Below are 22,388 nucleotides of genomic sequence, written 5' to 3' on the forward strand. Positions count from 1 at the left end.
AGAACTTTTATATTTGACTTTATTCTTCATTTAACTGTTAAAACATTCTATAGTTGGCCCTGGCCGGTTTGGCTCAGTGGTTAGAGCGTCGGCCTGTGGTCCAGAGAGACCCGGGTTCGGTTCCTGCTAAGGGCACGTACCTCGGTTGCAGTTTGTTCCCGGCCCTGGTTGGGTCATGCGGGTGGTGACCGCTGGATGTGTCCCTTTCACGTCGATGTTTCTCTTTCTCTCTCCCTCCCTCCCACTCTATCTGAACAAAATATGGAAAAAATGTCCTCGGGTGAGGATTAAAAACAAAAAAAAATTCTATAGTTGGATATTTAAACAATAGCAAGTAGTGAGCATGTCATGATTATAGTCCTTAACTTACTCACTGCTGCATATAAAATGCCAACAGTGAGCTTCATTCACTGGCCCCATTAAGAGGTCTGACACTGAACCACCACCCCTAGGATGGTGTTCATCATCCTCATGTGCTTCTCCATTGTAATGATGCCTTGTTTCTTGATTTTGATTGAAGTCCACCAGTTCCACCTGGTCCATTTCATCATCGATTTCAACATCCTTTCAAGTAGGAGGTTTTCCAGCAAAGAGAGTTTATCAAGAAAAAGAGCCATTTGCAGGAAAGTTTACCTTAAATTTGGTGGTTAAGTCAATCCTTTTCTTAGGTTTATGATAAATTGGCATGCCTTCATTTAGCACACAGTTGATACTTCCATGTTTGACAGTCAGACCTGGATGAGAGGTTAGATGACTGTGGTTGTCGAGAGTACCTATTGGGTTTTCAAAGCCACACAGTGCTGCAATCAACTGTATGTCCATTTTGAGTTCATTCTTTTTCTTTATTGATTTTTAGAGAGAAAGGAAGAGAGAGGGAGAAAGAGATAGAAACATTGATGAGAGAGAACATTGATGTTGAGTGAAAACAGTGTGGTCCTTCTGATCTAAAACAAAGATAATATCTCCTGGCCCCAGTCATGGTTCTTGGTCTCCATCATGGAATGTTCTCTTCTGGCCATTTTTCATGCTGTTGTCAGTATGAACTTCTAGAATGTTCTCTTGAACTATCTTCCTTCCATTGCAGCTTTTGCATCTATCTTTTGGACTGATTCATTCCTCATGGCTCTGACACTCCATGTACACAGACTGAATTTGCTGAATCATTCCAGTCCCATCTGATGAATTCTCATTTGCATCCCAGTACTTTAGCCATTGGGACTATACTCTACTGCTCCTTACCACCTGGGCCTTTACATTTGTCACAAATCATATTCTTTTGCTGAGCTAGTTTTCTTGTTGCACCATTATGTAAATCTTCTAAGGTTACTAAGAGCTGATGCTCCTTTTTCTCTGCATCCTTCCTCCTCGACTCCATAGAACCATATCAAAGATGTCCATGGTAGCCCTAGCTGGTTTGGCTCAGAGGTTAGAGCATCGACCTGCGGTTCGGAGAGACCCGGGTTCAGTTCCTGCTAAGGGCATGTACCTTGGTTGCAGTTTGTCCCCATCCCTGGTTGGGTTGTGTGGGTGGCAACCACTCAGTGTGTCCTTTTCAAGTCGATGTTTCTCTCTCTCTCTTCCTCTCTCTCTCCCTCCCACTCTATCTTAACAAAAAATGGAAAAATGTCCTCGGGTGAGGATAAAAAAAAAAAAGATGTCCATGGTAGAGCCAAACTACCACCTTCTTTAATTGCCTGTTCTCCTCCTTTGTCATGTAATTTTCTTTTCTTTGTATCAGAGAACATTTCATAAGCTTGAGAAATCTGTTTAAATTTCTCGCCTTCATTTGGATTCTTATCAGGGTGATACTTCAAGGTCAGCTTCCTATAAGCCTTTTCAGTTCTTGGGTGGTATTGGTTTTTGACTCCCCAAACATCGTAATAAGTGGTTTCTTTCACCACCATTTTTGACAGCCAGTGAGCAGGTCATGGGGGGACTGGGAAAGAGCCCATTGCTGTGTACAGCTTAGGCAGCTACACTCCCACTGAGTATTCTGGAGAGTCCCGCCAACATTTTACATTTAAATCTGTGGTCCATTTTGAGTTCATTCTTTTTCTTTATTGATTTTTAGAGAGAAAGGCAGAGAGAGGGAGAAAGAGATAGAAACATTGATGAGAGAGAACATTGATTGTCCTCCTCCTGCATGCCCCCCACTGGGGATTTGGCCCAAGTACTATATAGAGTAGAGTACTACTTTGAATTGTATAAGGTGAAAAGGTTTCAGTGTATCAGTTTACAGAGCACAGTTTCTTCCTGTACTATGGGTGTCTCATCTATTTGGTCTACTTCCTAAGTAGGAGCAAGGATTTGAGGCAGATTTCTGGAGGAGAAGTAGAATCTAGATTCTATTCTCCTAGCTTTAGAAGTTATATATAACCATAGCATTTATGCATCTACCTTGTGCTAAGAACTGTTCTAGGCTCAGGGGAGAGGACATGGAACAATATATGAAGTCCTGCTTTATTGTTTCTAGTCTATAAATAGCACCACTTTTAATAAAGGAAGACATTGAAGCATTCTTTTGTCGGGATCCAGTGTGCCATTCAGCCTCTTATGTAGTTTGCTGTGTAACTTTCTAACTTTGGGAGGGGAGGGGTTTGAGATATTTCGAAATGATATTTCAAGGGCAAACTTTTTTTTTTAACTTAATTGTTATTTTATTCTTTCACCATATGATAGAATTGTTTAAATAAGATCCCCGTATGCTCAATTTGACTATTTTGACTATTATTTTGATATTTCATCTTAAAAATAAGATTTGAGGTGACTTTTCTTAAAGTTTTTTTTTTCCTAAATTGATTTTTAGAGAGAAAAAAACATCTGAGAACAGAACACCGATCGACTGCCTCCTGCATGCCCCCTACATGCCCCCTACTGGGCATCAAGCCCAAGACCCAGACATGTGCCCTGACCCAGTATTCAACTGGCAACCTTTTGGTGCATGGGTCGATGCCGAAATAATTAAGCCATGCCGGCCAGGCTGAGGTGACTTTTAATAGGATGTGAGGCCCTGGCTGGTTTGCCAAATGGTTAGAGCATTGGCCTGTGGACTGAAGGGTCTTGGGTTCGATTCTAGTCGAGGGCATGTACCTGGGTTGCAGGCTTGATCCCTAGCCCCAGTCAGGGTCTTGCACTAGGCAACCAGTCTGTGCGTCTCTATCACATAGATATTTCTCTCTCTCTCCCTCCCTTTCTAAAAATCAATGAAAAAATATCCTCCGATGAGGATTAACAACAACAAAAAGGGATGAGAGTACTATAGTTAATAGAATTAGAATTAGAAAATCAGAGCAAAAGGAAGGAATGAGGAACTATGTAACTTTTAAGTAATTTAATATTCTTGTGATAAAACATCACATTTAGCTAAGCTTCCTGTGAGCCAAGATTTTAATTACCCTAAATAAAGAAACATCACAAGTTCTTTAGAGGAGATGAAAGTTATTTGTTTTTTGTTTTTAAAATCTTCACCCAAGCCCAGCTAGTGTGGGTCAGTGGATTGAGCATCCTCCCATGGACTGAGAGGTCCCGATTTTATTCCTGGTCAGGGCACATGCTGAGGTTGGAGGCTTGATCCCCACTAGGGGACGTGTAGGAGGCAGCTGACCAATGTTTCTCTCTTACATTGATGTTTCTATCTCTTCCTTCCTCTCTCTCTCAAAAATCAATAAAAACATATTTTTTTTTAAAAAAAAGATAGCCCTGGTCAGTTTGGCTCATCAGTTAGAGCGTCAACCTGCAGTCCAGAAAGACCCGGGTTCGGTTCCCACTAAGGGCACGTACGTCAGTTGCAGTTTGTCCCCGGCCCTGGTTGGTCGTGCGGGTGGCAGCTGCTCCATGTGTCCCTTTCACGTCGATGTTTTCCTCTCTCTCTCTCCCTCTCTCTCCCTCCCACTCTATCTGAACAAAAATAAATAAAATAAAATAATATCCTTACCCAAGGATATTTCTCTATTTATCTTCAAATAGAGTGTGAAGGGAAGAGAGAGAAACATCGATGTGCGAGAGAGACACCGACTGGCTGCCTCCCATACAACCTCAACCAGGACCGGGGCTGAACTGCAACAGAGGTATGTGCCCTTGACTGGAATTGGACCTGCAGCTCTTTGGTTCATGGGCCAATGCTCTAACCTCTGAGCCAAACGGGCCAGAGTGAGGTGAAAGATTTCTTAGCATTTAAATTATAAATGATTTTCAAAATGTGAATTCCCTTATGATAGAGCTACTGAGTAATGAATGGACAGTGTTGTGGACAATTTAACAGCACTTGTTCTGTGGCTTTCAGGCTCTTTATCATAATGTGTTGTTTTTTTGGTAATAAAAAGAGAAGGGTGCAATATATGAAAACTGCCAAGATGGATTATATATGACAGTAGGCTACTACACTTCCAACAGTAAATTTTTTTTTTGTTTGGTACTTTTAAGTTGATCTAAGGGTAAGATAGAAACGGATGAATATAGTATTTTCATTACCCCTGAAAAATCATTGTTCTAGTTTAGACTTTTACCTGCTGGGTAGAAGACAATTTCAAGATTTTGGTTCCTAGTGAAAGAATAGCATATCAGAAATCTGTTTTGCTTATTGATGCTTTGGAAATCAGTTAAGGAAATGGTATGTTTATTGTTGCATTAAGAAAGCTGAGCCCTGGCCAGTTTGGCTCAGCGGTTAGAGTGTTGGCCTGCGGTCTGGGGAGACTTGGGTTCGGTTCCCGCTAAGGGCACGTACCTCTGTTGCAGTTTGTCCTCGGCCCTGGTTGGGTTGTGTGGGTGGCAACCACTCGATGTGTCCCTTTCACGTCAATGTTTCTCTCTCTCTCTCCCCCTCCCACTCTATCTTAACCAAAAAAAAAAGAAAGCTGAGAAGTATTTACACCTGACTAAAAGTCTGTTTCTTCTCTACAAGGGTGCTTGTTATTATAAAGCTTGTAGTTTCCTCAGGAGGCAAGTTTAGGTCTGGTTCTGGCACCTAAATGCAAAAGCTTGACTGAGACCACTAAAAACACCAAAGAATATGATACCAATGATTTTAGCTTCAGAGATTTTCAAGATTTCCATTCTTGAAATAAACATTTACACGTCTGCTATTAATAAAATCCTCACAGTCCCAGAAAATGTCAAATTTTGGGGCAACTAGGTGACCCAGTTTGCTTGACTGAATTAGCTTAAAAAACAAAAACTTGCCCTGGTCAGTTGGCTCAGCATTTAGAGCATTGGCCTGCGGACCAATGAGTCATGGGTTTGGTTCCAGCCAAGGGCACGTACCTTGGTTGCGGTTTGTCCCCGGCCCTGCTCGTCTTGTGGGAGGCAGCCGGTCAATGTGGCTCTATCACATCGATGTTTCTCTCTGTCTCTGCCTCTGCCTTCTTCCCTCCCCTTTCTCCCTTACTCCCAGTCTATCTAATGGTAAGTAGATTGGGTGAGGAATAAAAAACAAACAACAATGACAAAGAAACTGTTCAGGTAATTGTTGAGGAGACTAAGAGTGAGATATTCAACATTAAATTGGTTGCATGAGAGACACTGACAGATCAAAGATAAGTGATGTACGGCCATTCCTTTTTTTCATAGTAAGTTAAACATCAGGTCTAGTTATCCTTTTCTGTAATAGACTTGATTTTTTTTTAGAACAGTTTTAGATTCACAGCAAAATTGAGCATGAGATACTGAGATTCCCCGTATGTCCCTTGTCCCCACACATGCATAGCTTCTCTCATTATCACCCCCCCCCCCACCAGTGGTACATTTGTTCCAGTTAATGAACCTACATTGACAAATAATTACCACCCAAAAGTCAGTGGTGGGTTTTTTGTATTTTGGTACACGTCCCTAGCGGGAACCGAACCCAGGACTCTGGTCCGCAGGCCAACGCTCTCACCACTGAGCCAAACCGGCCAGGGTAAGTCAGTGGTTTTTTTTTTTAGGGTTCACTGTTCGTGTTGTACATCTTATGGGTTTGGACAAATGTATAATGGCATGTATTCATTATTATGGTATCATAGAGAGTAGTTTTACTACCCTAAAAATCCCTGTGTTCGCCCTACTCCCAGCTCTTCGAAACCTATAATCTACCAGTGTGTCCATAATTTTGCCTTTTCCATCACGTCATATAGTTGGAATTGTATGTATGTAGCCTTTTCAAAATGGCTTTATATATGTGTGTGTGTGTGTGTGTGTGTATATAAATAAATATATATATACACTTTGCAGTATGCATTTAAGATTCCTCCATGTCTTCATGGCTTGATAGCTCATTCCTTCTTAGCCCTGAATAATCCATTGTCTGGGTGTACCATAGTTTGTTTATTCTTTTGCCTATTGAAAGACATCTTGGTTGTTTACAGGTTTTGGCAATTATGAATAAAACTGCAATAAACACTCATGTACCGGTCTTTGCAGAGATATAAGTTTTTTTTGTTTTTTTTTTGGTATGTGTCCCTAGCGGGAACCGAACCCAAGACTCTCTGGTTCGCAGGCCGATGCTCCAACCGCTGAGCCAGACTGGCCAGGGCCAAAGATACAAGTTTTTAATTGCTTGGTTTAAATACCAAGTAGCGCCCTGGCCAGTTTGGCTCAGCGGTTAGAGCGTCGGCCTGCGGTCCGGAGAGACCCGGGTTCGGTTCCCGCTTAGGGCACGTACTTCGGTTGCAGTTTGTCCCCGGCCCTGTTTGGTCGTGCGGGTGGCAGCCACTCGATGTGTCCCTTCACGTCGATGTCTCTCTCTCTCTCCCTTCCTCTCTCTCCCTCCCACTCTATCTGTACAAAAAATGGAAAAATATCCTCGGGTGAGGATAAAAAAAAAAATTAAAAAAAAAACAAACAAAAAAAAACCAAGTAGCATGACTGCTGGATCATATGGCAATAGTATTTTTAGTTTTCTAAGAAAGTACCAAACTGTCTTCTAAAGTGGTTGTACCATTTTGCATTCCCACCAACATTAAATGAGTTTCATGTCTTCACCAGTGTTTAATGGGGTCAGTGTTACAGATTTTGGCCATTCTAATAGGTTTGTAGTGGTATCTCATTGTTTTAATTTGCTTTTTTTTCTGATGACATATGATGTGGAGTATCTTTTCGTATGCTTACTTGCCATCTCTATATTTTCTTTGGTGAAGTGTTATGATCTTGGACCAATTTTTATATTTGATTGTTTTCTTATTGAGATTTTCTAGTTCATTTTGTATTTTGGATAACAATTCTTCATCAGATGTGTCTTTTGCAAATACTTCTGCTACTCTGCGGCTTGTCTTATTCTCTTGACATTGTCTTTTTCAGAGCAGAAGTTTGTGGTTTTTGTGAAGTCTAGCTTTTTCTTTCTTTCATGGATTGTGCCTTTGGTATTGTCTCCAAAAATACATCACCATACCCAGAGTCATCTAGGTTTTCTTCTACATTATCTTCTAGGACTTTTTCATAGTTCTGTGTTTTACGTTTAGGGCCATGATCCATTTTGAGTTAATTTTTGTGACAGGTGTAAGGTTTGTGTCTAGAGTCTTTTTTTTTTTTTGCATGTGGCCATCCAGTTCTGGCACCATTTGTTGAACAGACTGTCTTTGCTCCACTGTATTGCTTTGAGGGCTGTATTTTTTAAGTTATACGAAAATATTTTATGAATTAATGGTCACTTTTTCTCAGAGAAAGAAAGGGACATCGTAAATTGGGAAGTTATTCTGTAGGTGTCTGCAGTCACCTATTTCTATTTGGTATAGACAGAATATCTATATTGAAATTATAGAATGATTCCCACCGATAGGCCATGGGGTTTTATTACAAAAGACTCCCAAATATTTGTGTATATGTGTGTGTGTGTTTTCTCAACAGGAATAATGGAAGTGTAATTAATAACATGTTGGTCCACCCAGCCGAGGTGATTCAGTGGTTGAGCGTCAACCCATGCACCAAGAGGTCACTGGTTTGATACCTGGGCATGTTCCCTGACCTGATCGCCAGTGGGGGGCATGCAGGAGGCGGCCAGTCGATGTTCTCTCTCATTGATGTTTCTGTCTCTCTCTCCCTCTCCCTTCCTCTCTTTCTAAAATCAATAAAGGAAAAAAAATATTTAAAAAATATATCATGTTAGTCCTTGATATTTTTTAACCTAAAGTATCCTTACACTCATTGAGAAGCATGATGTTATGGAACACTATTATTCTGGAGTCTTAAAGACTTGCCTCTCTTTTTAAAAAAAAAAAAAGATTATTTAGAGTTGCAGTTAAGATGGTGGTGTAGGTAAACACGGTATTGCCTCCTCCCGCAGCCACATCAAAATTACAATTAAACTACAGAACAAACATCATTCAAAACTGCCTGAAATCAAGGTGAACAGAAGTCCTGCAACAAAATTAAATAAGAAGCCACATCAAGACTGGTAGGAGGGGCTGAGGCGGATGGGCTGGTCCCATACCCACATGTGGCGGATAAAAATCAGGAGGATACCTCGGCTGTGAACTGAGGACTGAGGGGTCCTCATCCCACACCAGGCACCCAGCTCAGGGCTCCAGTGCCAGGAGAGAAGTCCCCATCACTTTTGGCTATAAAAACAGCGGGAACTGAGGCTAAGGGAGGCTGTGGCTTCTGGAGCCCCAGGCAGCTCCTCTTAAAGGAGACTTACTTGGACTTGCTCCCCCTGAGCTCCAGCATCGGGGAGGCAGTTGGAAAGGCAGCAGAAACATACAGGGAAGAACTGAGGTTTTTTGGCATTGGGGCGAGGGCTGGAGAGGCATCTTTCTCTTGGATAGACTTCCTGGCGGAGGCCTTTATTCCTTTGGTGAGCCCTTCCCCCACAAGGCCGGCAAATGGGTACCATATCTGGGACTCCAGCAACCTGGCTCACACTGTTAGTCCTGCCCTGGTGATTCCCTGAGGCCTGCCCCACCCAACTTTCGGATCCACCCAAGCTGTTCCCAGTGGCTTTACCATAGGAATGGCCTGTTTATGCTCCTGTTTCAGATTTTCCTAAATGCTCTAAAAAAACGGCATCTGGCCTCAGTGAGCCCCATACCTCTCACTAAGTGGCCCAGGCCTGACACTAGGAGCAGCCAGCCTTGGTTAACAACTTGACTTTGCCTGGTACCTCCAAGCCCAGCACAAGAAGCAGCAGCAATCTGCAGATCACTTTGTAGCTTATGCCTGGTGGCCCTGGGTAGAACACAGGCAGTGGCTGACCTTGCCCCAGAGCCAGCACATCCAGTGGACAGTGTCAGACCATGGTGAAGCACCACTACCCAACCACCTCCACAAGTGACACACTCAAGGAATGGACTCAGTGGGTACCAAAGCCTTGCTGAAGTAAGTCTTGCTCTGTGTGGTGGGTCCCTGCACAGCTGATCGTTCAAGCTAGTCAGAGGTTGGTGGATAATGGGCACAGCCAGTCCTTGCAGCTGATCATCCTGAGTAAAACCCTCCCACTGACATGCCAGTAGCATTCAAGACTCAATTACAACAGAAGGGTGTAAAGTTCACATGAGGAGTGCAGCTTGAGGTCCTAGCTGGGTGACCAGGGAGGCTGTGCCACTGGACCCTACAGGACACCTACTACAATAGGCCACCGTAGGAAGCCGAGGAGATATAGAAACTCTCCTAATACATAGAAACAAACATAGGGAGGCAGCCAAAATGAGGAGCCAAAGAAATATATCCCGAATGAAAGAACAAAAGTCCAAGAAAAGAACTAAGTGAAATGGAGATAAGCAATCCAACAGATGCAGAGGTCAAAACATTGCTTATTAGGATGCTCAGTGAACTTAGGGCCTCAAAAGCATTAAAAAGGACCAGTCAAACATGAAGGAGGCACTAACTGAAATAACAAATAATTTACAAAGATTCAATAGTAGATTAGGTAAAGCCAACAAGCAAACCATTGAGTTGGAATCTAAGGAAGCAAAAAACACCCAATCAGACCAGCAGAAAGAAAAAAGAATCCAAAAAAATGAAGATAGTATAAGGAGCCTCTGGGACAACTTCAAGCATACCAACATTTGCATCATGGGGGTGGCCAGAAGGAGAAGAGAGAGAAAAAGAAATTGAAAACCTATTTGAAACAATGACAGAAAACTTTCCTAACCTGGTGAAGGAAACAGACATACAAGTCCAGGAAGTTACAGAGAGTCTCAAGACCCACCAAGATACATCATAACCAAAATGCCAAAGGTTAAAGACAAAGATAGAATCTGAAAAGCAGCAAGAGAAAAGCAGTTAGTTACCTACAAGAGAGCTCCCGTAAGACTGTCAGCTGATTCCTCAAAAGAAGCTTTGCAGGCCAGAAGGGAATGGCAAGAAATATTTAAAGTGATGAAAAGCAAGAACCTACAACCAAGATTACTCTATCCAGCAAAGCTATCATTTAGAATCGATGGGCATATAAAGTGTTTCCCAGACAAGAAAAAGGTAAAGGAGTTCATCACCACCAAACCAGTATTATATGAAATGTTGAAGGGTCTTCTTGAAGTAAAAAAAGATGAAAAATATGAACAATAAAATGGCAATAAACACGTATCTATCAACAATTGAATCTACAAACAAAATGAACAAGTAGAACAGAAACAGACTCATATTTTGTTGGTTGCCAGATGGGAGGGGGGTTGGGGGAATGGGTGAAAAAGGTGAAGGGATTAAGAAATACAAATTGGTTGTTAGACTGACAAACCTCAGAGGGAAGAAGGGGATGGGAAGAAATAATCCTAAGAATTTATATGTATATATGCACAACCAATGGACACAGACGACAGTGTGGGGAAAGGCAGGAGGCGGGTGGGAGCTGGGAGGAGGGGGTCAGTAGGAGAAAATGGAGGAACATTTGTAATACATGCAACAATAAAGATCAGATTTTTTTTTTTTTTTTTAAAGATTATTGATTTTTAGAGGGAGAAGAAGAGAGAAACATTGATGTGAAAGCAACACATTGATTGGCTGCCTCCTGCACACCCCCCCACCGAGGATCAAGACTGCAACCTGTGCATGTGCCTTGACTGGGAATTGAACTGGCACCCCCTTGGTACCTGGGACAACTCCCATCCGATGAGCCATATTGTCAAGGACAAAGACTTACCTCTTATTTGTCCTTATTTGACCTTTGTTCATTTTTAAGTGTACATAAACTATCTTAGAGGGATGTCATAGTTCAATGTGTGTCAATGAACTGGGCACAGAGCACAGAGCAATCTTAGTTGCTCTAACAATATTTCTCACTTCCTTTTTCTACAGAGAATTTTAAAGAAATTTGTTACTTAATAATAGTACTTTCAGAAGGAAAGCTTGAAAAAACAAGGCTAATTCCACTCATTATGAATTAGATAAGCCCAAGAGGATTTAAGTACTGTATAGGTGGGTATTTCTACAAATAGCTTTTGCTGTAGCTGAGATACAATACCCTCAAGCCAATAGGGCTGAGCTTGGGAACTCTACTGGGCCTCCTTCCTAAAACAGGTTCCCCCACAGTCCCCTGAAAGCAGAGCATTCCTATGAAACCTTTCATAAGCCTAAACTGCTTCTTCAGTTACTATTGGTTTATATGGGGTAATTTTTAAGCATTCCCTGACCCCCAAAATAACTTACCAGATCATACCAAATAATACATAAAGACCTTTATTTCACTTACCATGATTGAACTGCCTAGTTATGTCCAGTTTTACACTATGCCTAATACACTTTCAAGCTCTTTTAGGCTTTTTTGATACCTTAGGACACATCTTGCTAACAGGTGCACAGACTAAATCAAGATAAAGCTTGATACTGAGATGCTGAGTATTTCCTGGGGAAGGAGCTTGGCAGTGCACTCATGCTGCTTGGATATGTGCTGCCTCCATAATGGCTCATTGCAAAACTAATGCTGAACATTTTTTCATGAAAGCAAAAAACCCTCTTCGGATTTATTTTGGTTAACAAATATAGGTCGTTCTTAAAAGTGTAAAAGCAAAGTGGCATAAAGTGAACTTTCTGCTGGGGATGGGGGGTTGGGGCAGTGGATCTGTATAAGCCAATTAAGTAATACATTTTTCTCATTTGTGGAATGGGTACAAAACTAGAACCTACTTTACAGGATTAGTCTGAGTAATAGATGAGATTATTCATGTCTTTAGCAGAGTAACTAGCACAGAGTAGCAATCAATGAATGTCCTTTTTTAAATTTATTTTTTATTTATTCTCACCTGAGGATATTTTTCCATTTTTAGGTAGAGTGGAAAGGAGGGGTGGTGGGGGAGAGAAAGAAACATTGATGTGAGAGAGACACATTGATTGGTTGATTCCTGCGTGACCCCAACCAGGGCCAGGGATGGAATCTGCAACCCAGGTACGTGCCCTTGACCAGAACTCAAACCCAAGACCCTTTGGTCCGCAGACCGATGCTCTAACCGCTGAGCCAAACCGGTCAAAGCTAGTCTGGTGTTTTAAAATGAATTTTGCTTGTATCCCCTGTTCTATTTTATAAGCCCTTTGAGGTCAGAGAACTACACTGTTACACTTCGTTTCCACAGCACCCTTAGTAGTGAGGCAGTCAATAAATAGGAGACTAAATGATGTAGTTAAGAAATATGAGAAAAACAATGTTTGATTAGAAGAAAATTGAAATGTTTTTTCTTCTAGTCGTCTCTACACATATGCTATTTTTTTTTTTTTTTTTTTGAGTTTATCTTCAGATAGAGCGGGAGGGAGAGAGGGGGGAAGACAGACAAAGAAGCATCAATGTGAGATAGACACATCGACCGGTCGCCACTCACATGACCCCAGCTGGGACTGGGGACAAACTGCAACTGAGGTACACGCCCCTAGTGGAAACCGAACTCGGGACTCTCTGGCCCGCGGGTGGATGCTCTAACTGCTGAGCCAAACTGGCCAGGGCCATATATGATGCTATTTAACTTAAAAAAGTAAATTGGTCTTCAGCCCTAAGGGAGGTTTAGGATGGCTTAATAGAATTATGTTATACCTAAAATATTAATTTGAATTACTACTAAAAGTGAATCTTTTAATAGATAAGGCTTTCATCATGAGGTGGTATTTTTAACCTTCACTTATAAATGTAAATAATTAAGCTTTTAAACTCTTTCTGTAACCAAGTGTTGAGAGTGATTCAGTTTTCTTTGGAAGATTTGTAATGTTTATGTTCATACCCAGGCTAAGATAACCCCAAAGCAGACACATTACCTTTTAGAAAAATGATGATTTCAAACTGTTCTCTCATGGCTCTTTTTGTCCTGTTTTGTTTTGCTGATTCCTACTTGTTTTCTGTTCATGGTTCCTGCTCTGTAGCTTCTCTTCTGTTAAACTTAGGAAAAAATATAAAGAAATTCATGTTAAGAAATTAGAGCCTTGCCTTCACCAGGTGAATTTGCATTTTAACAGAGGTGTTTGGAGAGGGTCCAAAATTAATAAATAATGGTGGAATTTGAAGCACTGTGGCAGAGTGTCCAGGATTCTTGAATCAGGTCATGCTTTTCAGCAGGTTTGGCTCAGTTTCTAGGGTAGTATACACACTGAATAAAAAACATAATAATGGCATTACCTGGTGTCCTGGTATGTTTCTTTTTTTTAAAGCTATTTTTCAATTGAGCTATAATACATATACAATAGAATTCACCTGTTTAAAGTGTACAGTTTAGTAATTTTTAGTACATTTACAAGGTTTTGAGACCATTATCACTATCTAATTCCAAGAACATTTTATCACCCTCCAAAAACCCATACCCATTATCAGCCACTCCTGTTTCCCCCTGCCCCTAGACCCTGGAAACCCCTAATCTACTTTCTATTTCTATTAATTTGCCTATTTGGAACATTTCATAGAAGTGGAATCATGATATTTGGCCTTTTACCACAGCATAATGTTTCCAAAGTTCATCCATGTCATATCTCTGTAGTTGATCTCTTTTTGCAGCTGAATAATGTTTCATTGTATAGATATACAACCTATTATTTACCTAATCCTTAGTTGATGCATATTAGATTGTTTATACTTTTTGGACTCCATGGCTAATTCTACTGTGAATAGTAGTTGCAAGTTTTTCTGAAAGCATGTGTTTTCAATCCTCTTGGTTATATACCTGGGAGTGGAATTAATGGGTCGTGTGGTAATTATATTTAACTTTTGGGGGGAACTGCAAAACTATTTTCCAAAAGTGACTGTACCAATTTACATTTCTCTGTAATGTATGCGGGTTCCAATTTCTCTATACCATCCCTGACACTTGTTATTGCCTGTCTTTTTCATTATAGCCATTGCTAGTTGGTGTAAACTTTTATGTCATTGTGATTTTGATTCATATTTCCCTAATGACTAATGATTTTGAGCATCTTTTCATGTGCTTATTAGCCATTAATATATCTTTGAAACAATGCCTGTTCACATCTTTTGCCCATTAGTTTTGTTATTTGTCTTTTTATTATTGAGTTGTAAAAGTTCTTTATATATTCTAGATACAGGTCTCTTATTAGATATATGATTTTAAAATATTTTCTCTCATTCTGTGAACTTTTTTTCACTTGCTAGATATGGCTAATAATTCTTTTTAATTTTAATGAGAATGTCTCTAGTATTTCATCTGTTTTCTTGAACATGATGGTAATGGTCGATTTTTTTTTTTTTAAATTGATTTCAGAGAGGAAGGGGGAGAGAGGGAGGGAGGGAGAGAGAGAGAGAGGGAGAGAGAGAGACACATCAATGAGAGAGAATCATGGATCGGCTGCCTCTTGCACACACCCCCTGCTGAGGATCAAGCCTGCAAGTTGGGCATGTGCTCTGACCAGGAATAGAACCTCGACCTCCTGGTGCATGGACCAACCCTCAGCCAACAGAGCCACACTGGCTGGGCTAATGACTGATTTTTTTTACTGAGGAAATATGCTGTTTCTAGTTTACTAAGATTTTTTTTCACTAATGTTAGATTCCCTTTTGGCAGTATCCAGAGGATTCCATTATCCCCACCCCTTCATCTGTCTGTGATGTACTATTACTAGATTTGTCTCTTGTTTATTCATTTGTGCATTCCTAGAATTTATTCTCCCTAGTCATGTGTAGTATTACTGCGTTTGAGTTTCTTCTGTGTAAATGGTATATGGATATTAAAGTTTGATAGGAGTTAGGATCAGAATTATGTTGAATTTGAATCATGAATTGAGAACATAATGAGTCCTAAACCTTGTGATTAAATTCCATTCCTTGAAGATTAAAAACAAACAACCAAACAAATAAATAAATTAATAAATTTGTTCCATTCCTTGAAAGTTTGCAAGTGCTTAGTGTCTTTTAGAGAAGTAATTTATTGACAGACCTTTAAATTTCATCCATGGTTTTCTATTTCTTGAGACAGTTTTATAATTTATATTTTTACAGAAAGTCATAAAAATTTTAAGTATATTACTGTATATTTTAGTAATTTTTAAAAATCTTTTTGTTTTGCAGCATATGATAGATAAAGGTCTATAAAATACTTTAAATTTATGCTATTAAATTCCTATTCTGTTTTCTACTGGTTGGTTTTGTATCTTAGATTTTCTGGGAAATTGTTTATTCTTAATGTTTATATTTGGTTATTCCCACCAAAAACAGAACTAACTCTTGGATTCATTCATCATTTTTACTCTTTCTCTTTTCTAAATCATTACTTCCTGCTTTTTCCTTTAAATCCCTCCACTAAGTGGAGACATTTTGGTGTCTAGCATCACATCCTCCTGGCTCACCTCTGATTTTAACCCTAGGTGCAGTAGCAATACCTCGAGAGCTCAGAGTCACTTCAGACTGATCTTCCTAGTGAAAGTGAGCCCCAGTGATTTCTCTGCTATGGGAGCTAGCTAGACCAGGAAACAAGCATGGGCCAGCAGTGAAGGGAAGTTAATATCCATAGAGACATTTCCTAACAGTGGGAGACAGGAGCAGATGTAAAACAGCTCGCCTCTCATCCATCCTATAGACAGATAATTTTGAGAGATCTTTTGGAGGTTTAACTAAAATGAGCCCCCGTTGTTCTTAGGGATGATTCTGATAATGCACCATTTCTTATATTGACTTTTCCTCCATCTCTGTCATACTCTTCCTCTTCCCTCAGGTCATCTCCTAGACAGCATACCTGCACTCAAGTTCTTATCTTAGCCTTTGCTTTTGGGAGAGCCCAAACTGAGACAGGTGTCATTAGAGTACTTAGTATTTAAAGAGTTGATAATATTCAGGACTTGAAACTGGATATCACCTAGGGCATGAATATTGATTGAGAAGAGGGCCAAGATCTCTGTCATTATGTGTTAAGAGGTTGGTATAAAGTGGAGCAACTAGCAAAAGAAACAGGTGTAGCCCTGGCCAGTTTGGCTCAGCGGTTAGAGCGTCGGCCTGCAGTTCAGACAGAAAGAAACAGGTGTGACCAGTAATTGTAGGAACAAAATTAGGAGATGTTGTCTTGGGATCTAAGTGAAGAAAATGTGTAAAATATGAGGGACCAATGAACTTATAATTATTTGTTGGATTTGGCAATATGTAAGCTATTGATAATCTAGGAAAAACTGTTTCCATTGAAGTGTTGGGAACAAAAGTATGATTGGAATGGGTTTAAGAACAACTGATGGAATAATTAATTGAAGGCAGTGTATACTTTATAGGCAGCTGGTTTGGAATTGTGCTGTAAAAGGGAGCAGAGAAATGGATTGGTAGCTGGAGAGGTCCTTTTTAAGATGGTAAGATGGGAGGAAAAATACACCTACTTGGTATAGCATATTGCTGCATGTATTCAAAATCAGTTGTTCTTTAGAGTAGTTTAGAATACTGGGATTCTTCTTGGTTAATTTGACCATCCTGTTAATGTTTCCATCAAGGGTCCCCAGATCATGCTTAAAGAGTTCAAGGAGGAAAAGAAATTACTAAAAGTCATTAACAGAAACTGTGGAGATACAGAATTATTCTGGCATGGAGATGAATAAGAGGAAATAAAGAGAAATATGGCAATCCACAAAGGAAGTTACTCCTGCCACAGTATTGTGTATAATGGGAGAGAATTTAGAATTCAGTCAAGACTCTATGAGAAAGGTATTTCTAGGTTTGCAATAATGCCACGGTTTACTTTACCACATTAAGCAACAGCATTGTGAATGTATATTTGTGATACAAATTGCCACAGATGTTGCCTTGCACAGGTTTTATTTGACCCATTGTTGAACAGAACCAACTATATGTTAGAAATTTACCCACAGACCTCCAGTACTTCTTTTTGTATCCCTTTGCCTTCCCTAAGTTTGGTTAAGAGCCATATTGGGCTGCTTTCTTACTCATTCTCCCTCTAATTCCTCCTTCTGATTATAGAATGACCTAAGGTTAGGCTTTCAGAGTTAAGTAAACCAATTAAGTCTGTGTGAGATGTTTGCGTTTGTAGTCTTATTTCTAATTGTGAAATGAAAGATTTTTTTTCTGTAAAAATAATTAGACCCTCTTGTTCCACAAATTATGTCATTCCTCCTGAAGTGATTGAGAACGCTGAAGATTTTTCTTCTACCTTGAGCAATTTTCCCTCATGATGTTTTAGATAAAGAATCTTGAGTTTTGGGGATGGGGGAGGTAGAAGGGAGTGGGGAAGAATCTTGAATTTTATATCTAACCTCTTAAATCATAATCTCTAGAAGGTGTGGTAATCTATACTTTCGAGAAATACCCTACATGAATTTTATTCAGCTAGTTTTATCATTGCACCCAGGTTTCTGTTTTTTTCCTCCTTATGAGCAGCTTTTTTATTGGTGAGATTTTGCTAGGTCAGTCTGTGAATTGTTGCCTAAATCTCTTTATAAAAATTTATCAATAGGCTCTTCTCTTTCTTTAACTAGATTATTTTCACCTGCGTACAAATCCACTGTTGTTGTTCTTATTCACATTCTACCCTCATTACTGCTGTAGGTTTCTAATGTCCTTCATAGCCAAACGGCCCAAGTTACCTATATTTATTATATCAAGTTGTGCTATTGTTATTTCTTTCTTTCTTTCTTTCTTTTTTTTTTAATCCTCACACGAGGACATTTTTCCATTTTTTGTTCAGATAGAGTGGGAGGAAGAGAGAGAGAGAGAGAAACATCGATGTGAAAGGGACACATCGAGTGGCTGCCACCTGCACAACCAACCAGGGCTGGGGACAAACTGCAACCGAGGTACGTGCCCTTAGCGGGAACTGAACCCGGGTCTCTCTGGACCGCAGGCCAACGCTCTAACCGCTGAGCCAAACTGGCCAGGGCCTATTGTTATTTCTTGAGTGCCCTCCAAACAGTGTTTTGTCTCCAGCACTCCACAATAAGTGATCTTGTCAAGATAATAACTTTGCATTATTATACAGTGGTAATTCTAAGTTCTCATTAACATAGCTTATAAGTTCTTCCTCCTTGAAATATTTTTTTCACTTGGCTTTAAAAATATCACCTTTTTGTGTGTGTTTTCTTTTGACTTACTTATTCTCTTCAGTGTCCTTTTCTGTTTCTCTTTTTAAAAATCTATTTTTATAGTATCTCGGCTCAGTCATCAAATTTGTCCTTTTTTTCTGTCTACACTTATGCCCTTAATGTTTTCATCTAATTTTATTGCTTTAAATATCATCTCTAAGCAGATAACTTCCAAATTTATAGCCTCAGCTTGGATCTTTTTCCTGTATCTCTGAATACCCGTATCCAACTGCCTATTTAGGATCCTACTAAGACATCTGTCAGGTATTTCACTCTAAAGTTTCTAAACACAAACCTCTCATCTCTCTTCTCTCCAGCATGCTCTTTCCATAGTCTCATTCCATTTCGTTTTATTGGCAGTTCCATTCAATTGTACTATCATATACTATGTGGGAGTATGTTGAATGACAAATTTGGTGGCCATCCTTTTCTTGCTACACACAAGGGTATTGTTTGTGGCATGCAGTACATGTAAAATTTGTGGAGAAGATTAAACAACTCAGTAGCCCTAAACTATTTAGCATAGAGACTAGTGGCCTGTTATATTTAAGGTGACTCTGTAAAATTTTGAGACATATTTATTAATAGCACTGAATTTTTAAGAAAGAGATTATGATGTATATACTTTTTATTAATGCTATTGTTTTGGGTTTCAAATTATCTTTGGAATATGATGGTTATAGGTATAGAAAATTTAGCAGTGGTTTAAGCAAATAGAAGATTTAGTTTTCTTACAAACTAAGAAATCCAGAATTAGGTAGTAGTTAGCATTGTTTCAACTAATTCTAACAGCAGTGCTATTAGAGACCCCTCAGCTGGTTTTATGTTTCTACTCTGTCAGCCTTATTCATTGGGTTTTAATCCTCATGCTTGTTGACTTATGGTTTTAGGGTGATTGTTGCGCCACATTCACATCTAGCCCTGGATATGGAAAGCATGTTGTTTTTTTCTAGAACCAACCCTCATTCCACCCCCAAAGCAGACTTCTGAGTATATGTCATTGATTTTAACTGTGTCATCCATTTGTCTCCTGTTCAGCCTTCTTGGAAAGCTCAAGTGGGTAGTTGGTGGGGTCCATTACCAGCCTGAGAAGAAAAATTCTGGAAAGGAGGAATAGAATCTGATAAGCAATTAACAGTTTCTGCCACGCCCTGGCCGGTTTGGCTCAGCGGTTAGAGCGTCGGCCTGCGGTCCAGAGAGACCCGGGTTCGGTTCCCGCTAAGGGCGCGTACCTTGGTTGCAGTTTGTCCCCGGCCCTGGTTGGTCGTGCGGGTGGCAGCCACTCGATGTGTCCCTTCACGTCGATGTTTCTCTCTCTCTCTCCCTTCCTCTCTCTCCCTCCCACTCTATCTGTACAAAAAATGGAAAAATATCCTCGGGTGAGGATAAAAAAACAAAAAAAAAACAGTTTCTGCCACATAAAACAATAAAAAAAACTACTACATTTAAGTGTAATTGGTGATTAGAGTTTATTTGCTTGGAAAAACTTGATCATTTTTCAGTAAGTTTACATAAATGGAATTTTAATGGTAGATAGCGGGGTATTTGTTATTTGATATAGAGCAGGTCTCTCAATAGTTTACAGATGAAGAATAATCCAAAGACTGGTTGAGAAGCTAGCAAAAAGTTAGCAAGTTTGTATCATTTTACAGTGGTGAATTTTTGAGAATTTTAATTTATATTTTGAGATAAATAAAAAATTAGAAAAGATGTTCCTTAGAGTCATAAAGATCTAATTTTTTTTTTCCCCCATAGAATGTTGGCTCAATTAAGAAACAACAGGGAGATAAATTCAGCCAAGTGGTAAGTGGCTTTAATTTTTTGTTGTTGTTAGAAAATGTTTTGTGGGGAAAAAGAGAAAGTGTTTTGGCTTATTATTATGCCTTTTTTCTTGGCTGGCTCCTCTTTCTCTATTTGATTAGAAAGTTTTGCATTAAGTCTGATATATAAAGTGGCTCTTGCTTATCACAACACTAAAATGCTAATTAGTAGTCTCCTTTTCGATCACTTCCTGTTCAGATCAGACAAGGCTTTGTCCCTTTGGTTTACTTTCTTATAGTATTGTGTAAGGGAGGTTCTCTTTGTGTGTTGTTATTCATTTATTTCTCTTATATACAGTACTTTCCTCTTCTCAGTAATTAAGGTTCCCCGTTTTCAGTCTGCTAAATTGGGGTCCATTTTTGTATTGGCTCAAGGCCCACTGTATTAACTGAGGTCTAAACTGCTCTCTTCATTGCCTGTGTCCACAGGAAGTTTTCATTTGAGATGTAAACTCTTTTTTGTAGCTTCCTAGACAGAGCTAAGCATCTAATTTCTTTTCTGAATTCATTGTCTTTTCTGAGTTGTGCAGTTTCTGAACATCTGTCTGCAAGACGATCTGTTTATTATTTGCACTACAGAAAAATCTTGGAGATTGTTTTACCTTCTGAGGGGGAACAAATGGTGGTGGACAGATATTTAACTTGGGGTGGTGAACACACAATACTATGTATAGATGATGTGTTGTAGAGTTGTGCACCTGAAATCTGTATAGTATTGCTCACCACTGTCACCCCAATAAAAGTAATAAAAAAAACAGTTACTCTGTCCTATAAATTGCCTTATATCTTAAGTGCCTCACACAGATAACATCTAAAATAGTTTCTTTTTAAAATCACCTATATTTAATAACATTTCATGTCCTTTATTCTCAGAAATTATACTCTCAAATCCATTTGATTTCTGGAAAATGGATTTTTAGGCCATATGTTTCAAGTTCTTGGATACTATCATATTATATAAATATAAGCACAATAGTTATAATATGATGAACCAGAATAATAGTTTGAGACATCTCACCATTGTTGTCCCATAAAACTTCAGTGATAAAAATGTTCTGTATCTGCTCTTACTCAGTATTGTAGCAATAGCCACATGTGCCTATTGAGCATTTAAAATGTGGTTAGTGCAACCAAGAAATTAGACTTTAAATTTTATTTGGTTTAACTTGAATTTTAGGATTACAATGTCACACGGTCTAGTGGTTGCCATATGGGACAGAGCAGATGAGAACTCCTTCCTGTTGTTTTTAGGTGTACCCTTAATTCATTATCATTGTCTTTATATTTTGGAATCTTTTTTATCTCATGGACACACAAGTACAAGCTAAATTTCCCTTTCACAGCTAAATTTTTATTAAATTAATAAAACTGCTTATTCTTATCAGTAACTTCATAGAAATAGATTGTTAATGAGCATTCAGTAAACTTCTCTGGATATTTATTTGTTGACAAGGTTTTTATTATTGTTTTTATTCAGGTATAATTGACATTATATTAGTTTCAGGTGTACAACATAATGATTTTATATTTGGGTATATTGCAAAATGGTCACCCCAATAAAGTTAACATCCATCTCCACACACAGTTATAAATTCTTTCTCCTGCAATGAGAACTTTTAAGATCTATTCTATTAGCAACTTTTAAATATTCAATCTAGTATTATTAACTGTAGTCACCATTCAGTATATTACCTCCACATGAGACAGAAATTTTAGATAGAAACATTTGATGTTTGACATCATAGTGTAGGGGAAGAAAAAATTTCCTCAACCCTCTTTGGGTCCCTGGCTAGGTCTGAAAATTAAACCAAAGAAGATAGATTAGTAGGAGAAAAGCATACTAATTGATGTAATATAAGTTTTAGTGACATGTGAGCCTTTCATGTCACTAAATGAAGACCCAAAGAAACTGTTAAAACTGAGTTTTCTGGGTTTTTTGTTTTTTTTTTCTTGGAGAGAGAGGAAGGGGGTAAGTAAAGAGAAAGACATCGACTTGTTGTTCCACTTATTTATGTATTCATTGGTTGCTTCGTTTATTTATTTAATCCTCATCCAAGAATATTTTTCTTTTTTATTTTATTTTTTAAATTAATTAATTTATTTTTGTTACAGATGTTTCTCCTTTTTCCCCTACTGATTTTCTCCTTTCCCTCCCCTGCCCTGTCCCCAGCTTTG

At 39.1% G+C, this 22,388-nt stretch overlaps 1 protein-coding gene and 1 pseudogene across 18 annotated transcripts in view; one reads left to right on the forward strand and one right to left on the reverse strand.

Moving 5' to 3' along the window:
- ERBIN (erbb2 interacting protein) overlaps positions 1–22,388 on the forward strand; it is a 130,158-nt gene that overhangs the window by 26,081 nt on the left and 81,689 nt on the right. For 5 of the 18 annotated variants that reach the window (XM_036279828.1, XM_036279824.1, XM_036279836.1 and 2 more), the window contains exon 2: positions 20,149–20,196. The exons of 1 other annotated variant lie outside the window; for it this stretch is intronic. Coding sequence is in view for 11 of the 17 variants with exons in the window: in XM_036279822.1 (XP_036135715.1) it covers positions 16,961–17,002; positions 20,149–20,196 (90 nt within the window). In the remaining 6 variants the exon portion in view is untranslated. Of the gene's footprint in view, positions 1–11,193; positions 11,317–16,683; positions 17,003–20,148; positions 20,197–22,388 lie in introns of those variants that run through there. 12 more of the 18 variants (XM_036279830.1, XM_036279829.1, XM_036279832.1 and 9 more) reach the window with 9 other exon arrangements.
- Positions 420–1,904, reverse strand: LOC118641997 (annotated as a pseudogene).

The sequence above is a fragment of the Molossus molossus genome, unplaced genomic scaffold, assembly GCF_014108415.1.
Source record: "Molossus molossus isolate mMolMol1 unplaced genomic scaffold, mMolMol1.p scaffold_m16_p_3, whole genome shotgun sequence".
Lineage (NCBI taxonomy): Eukaryota > Metazoa > Chordata > Mammalia > Chiroptera > Molossidae > Molossus > Molossus molossus.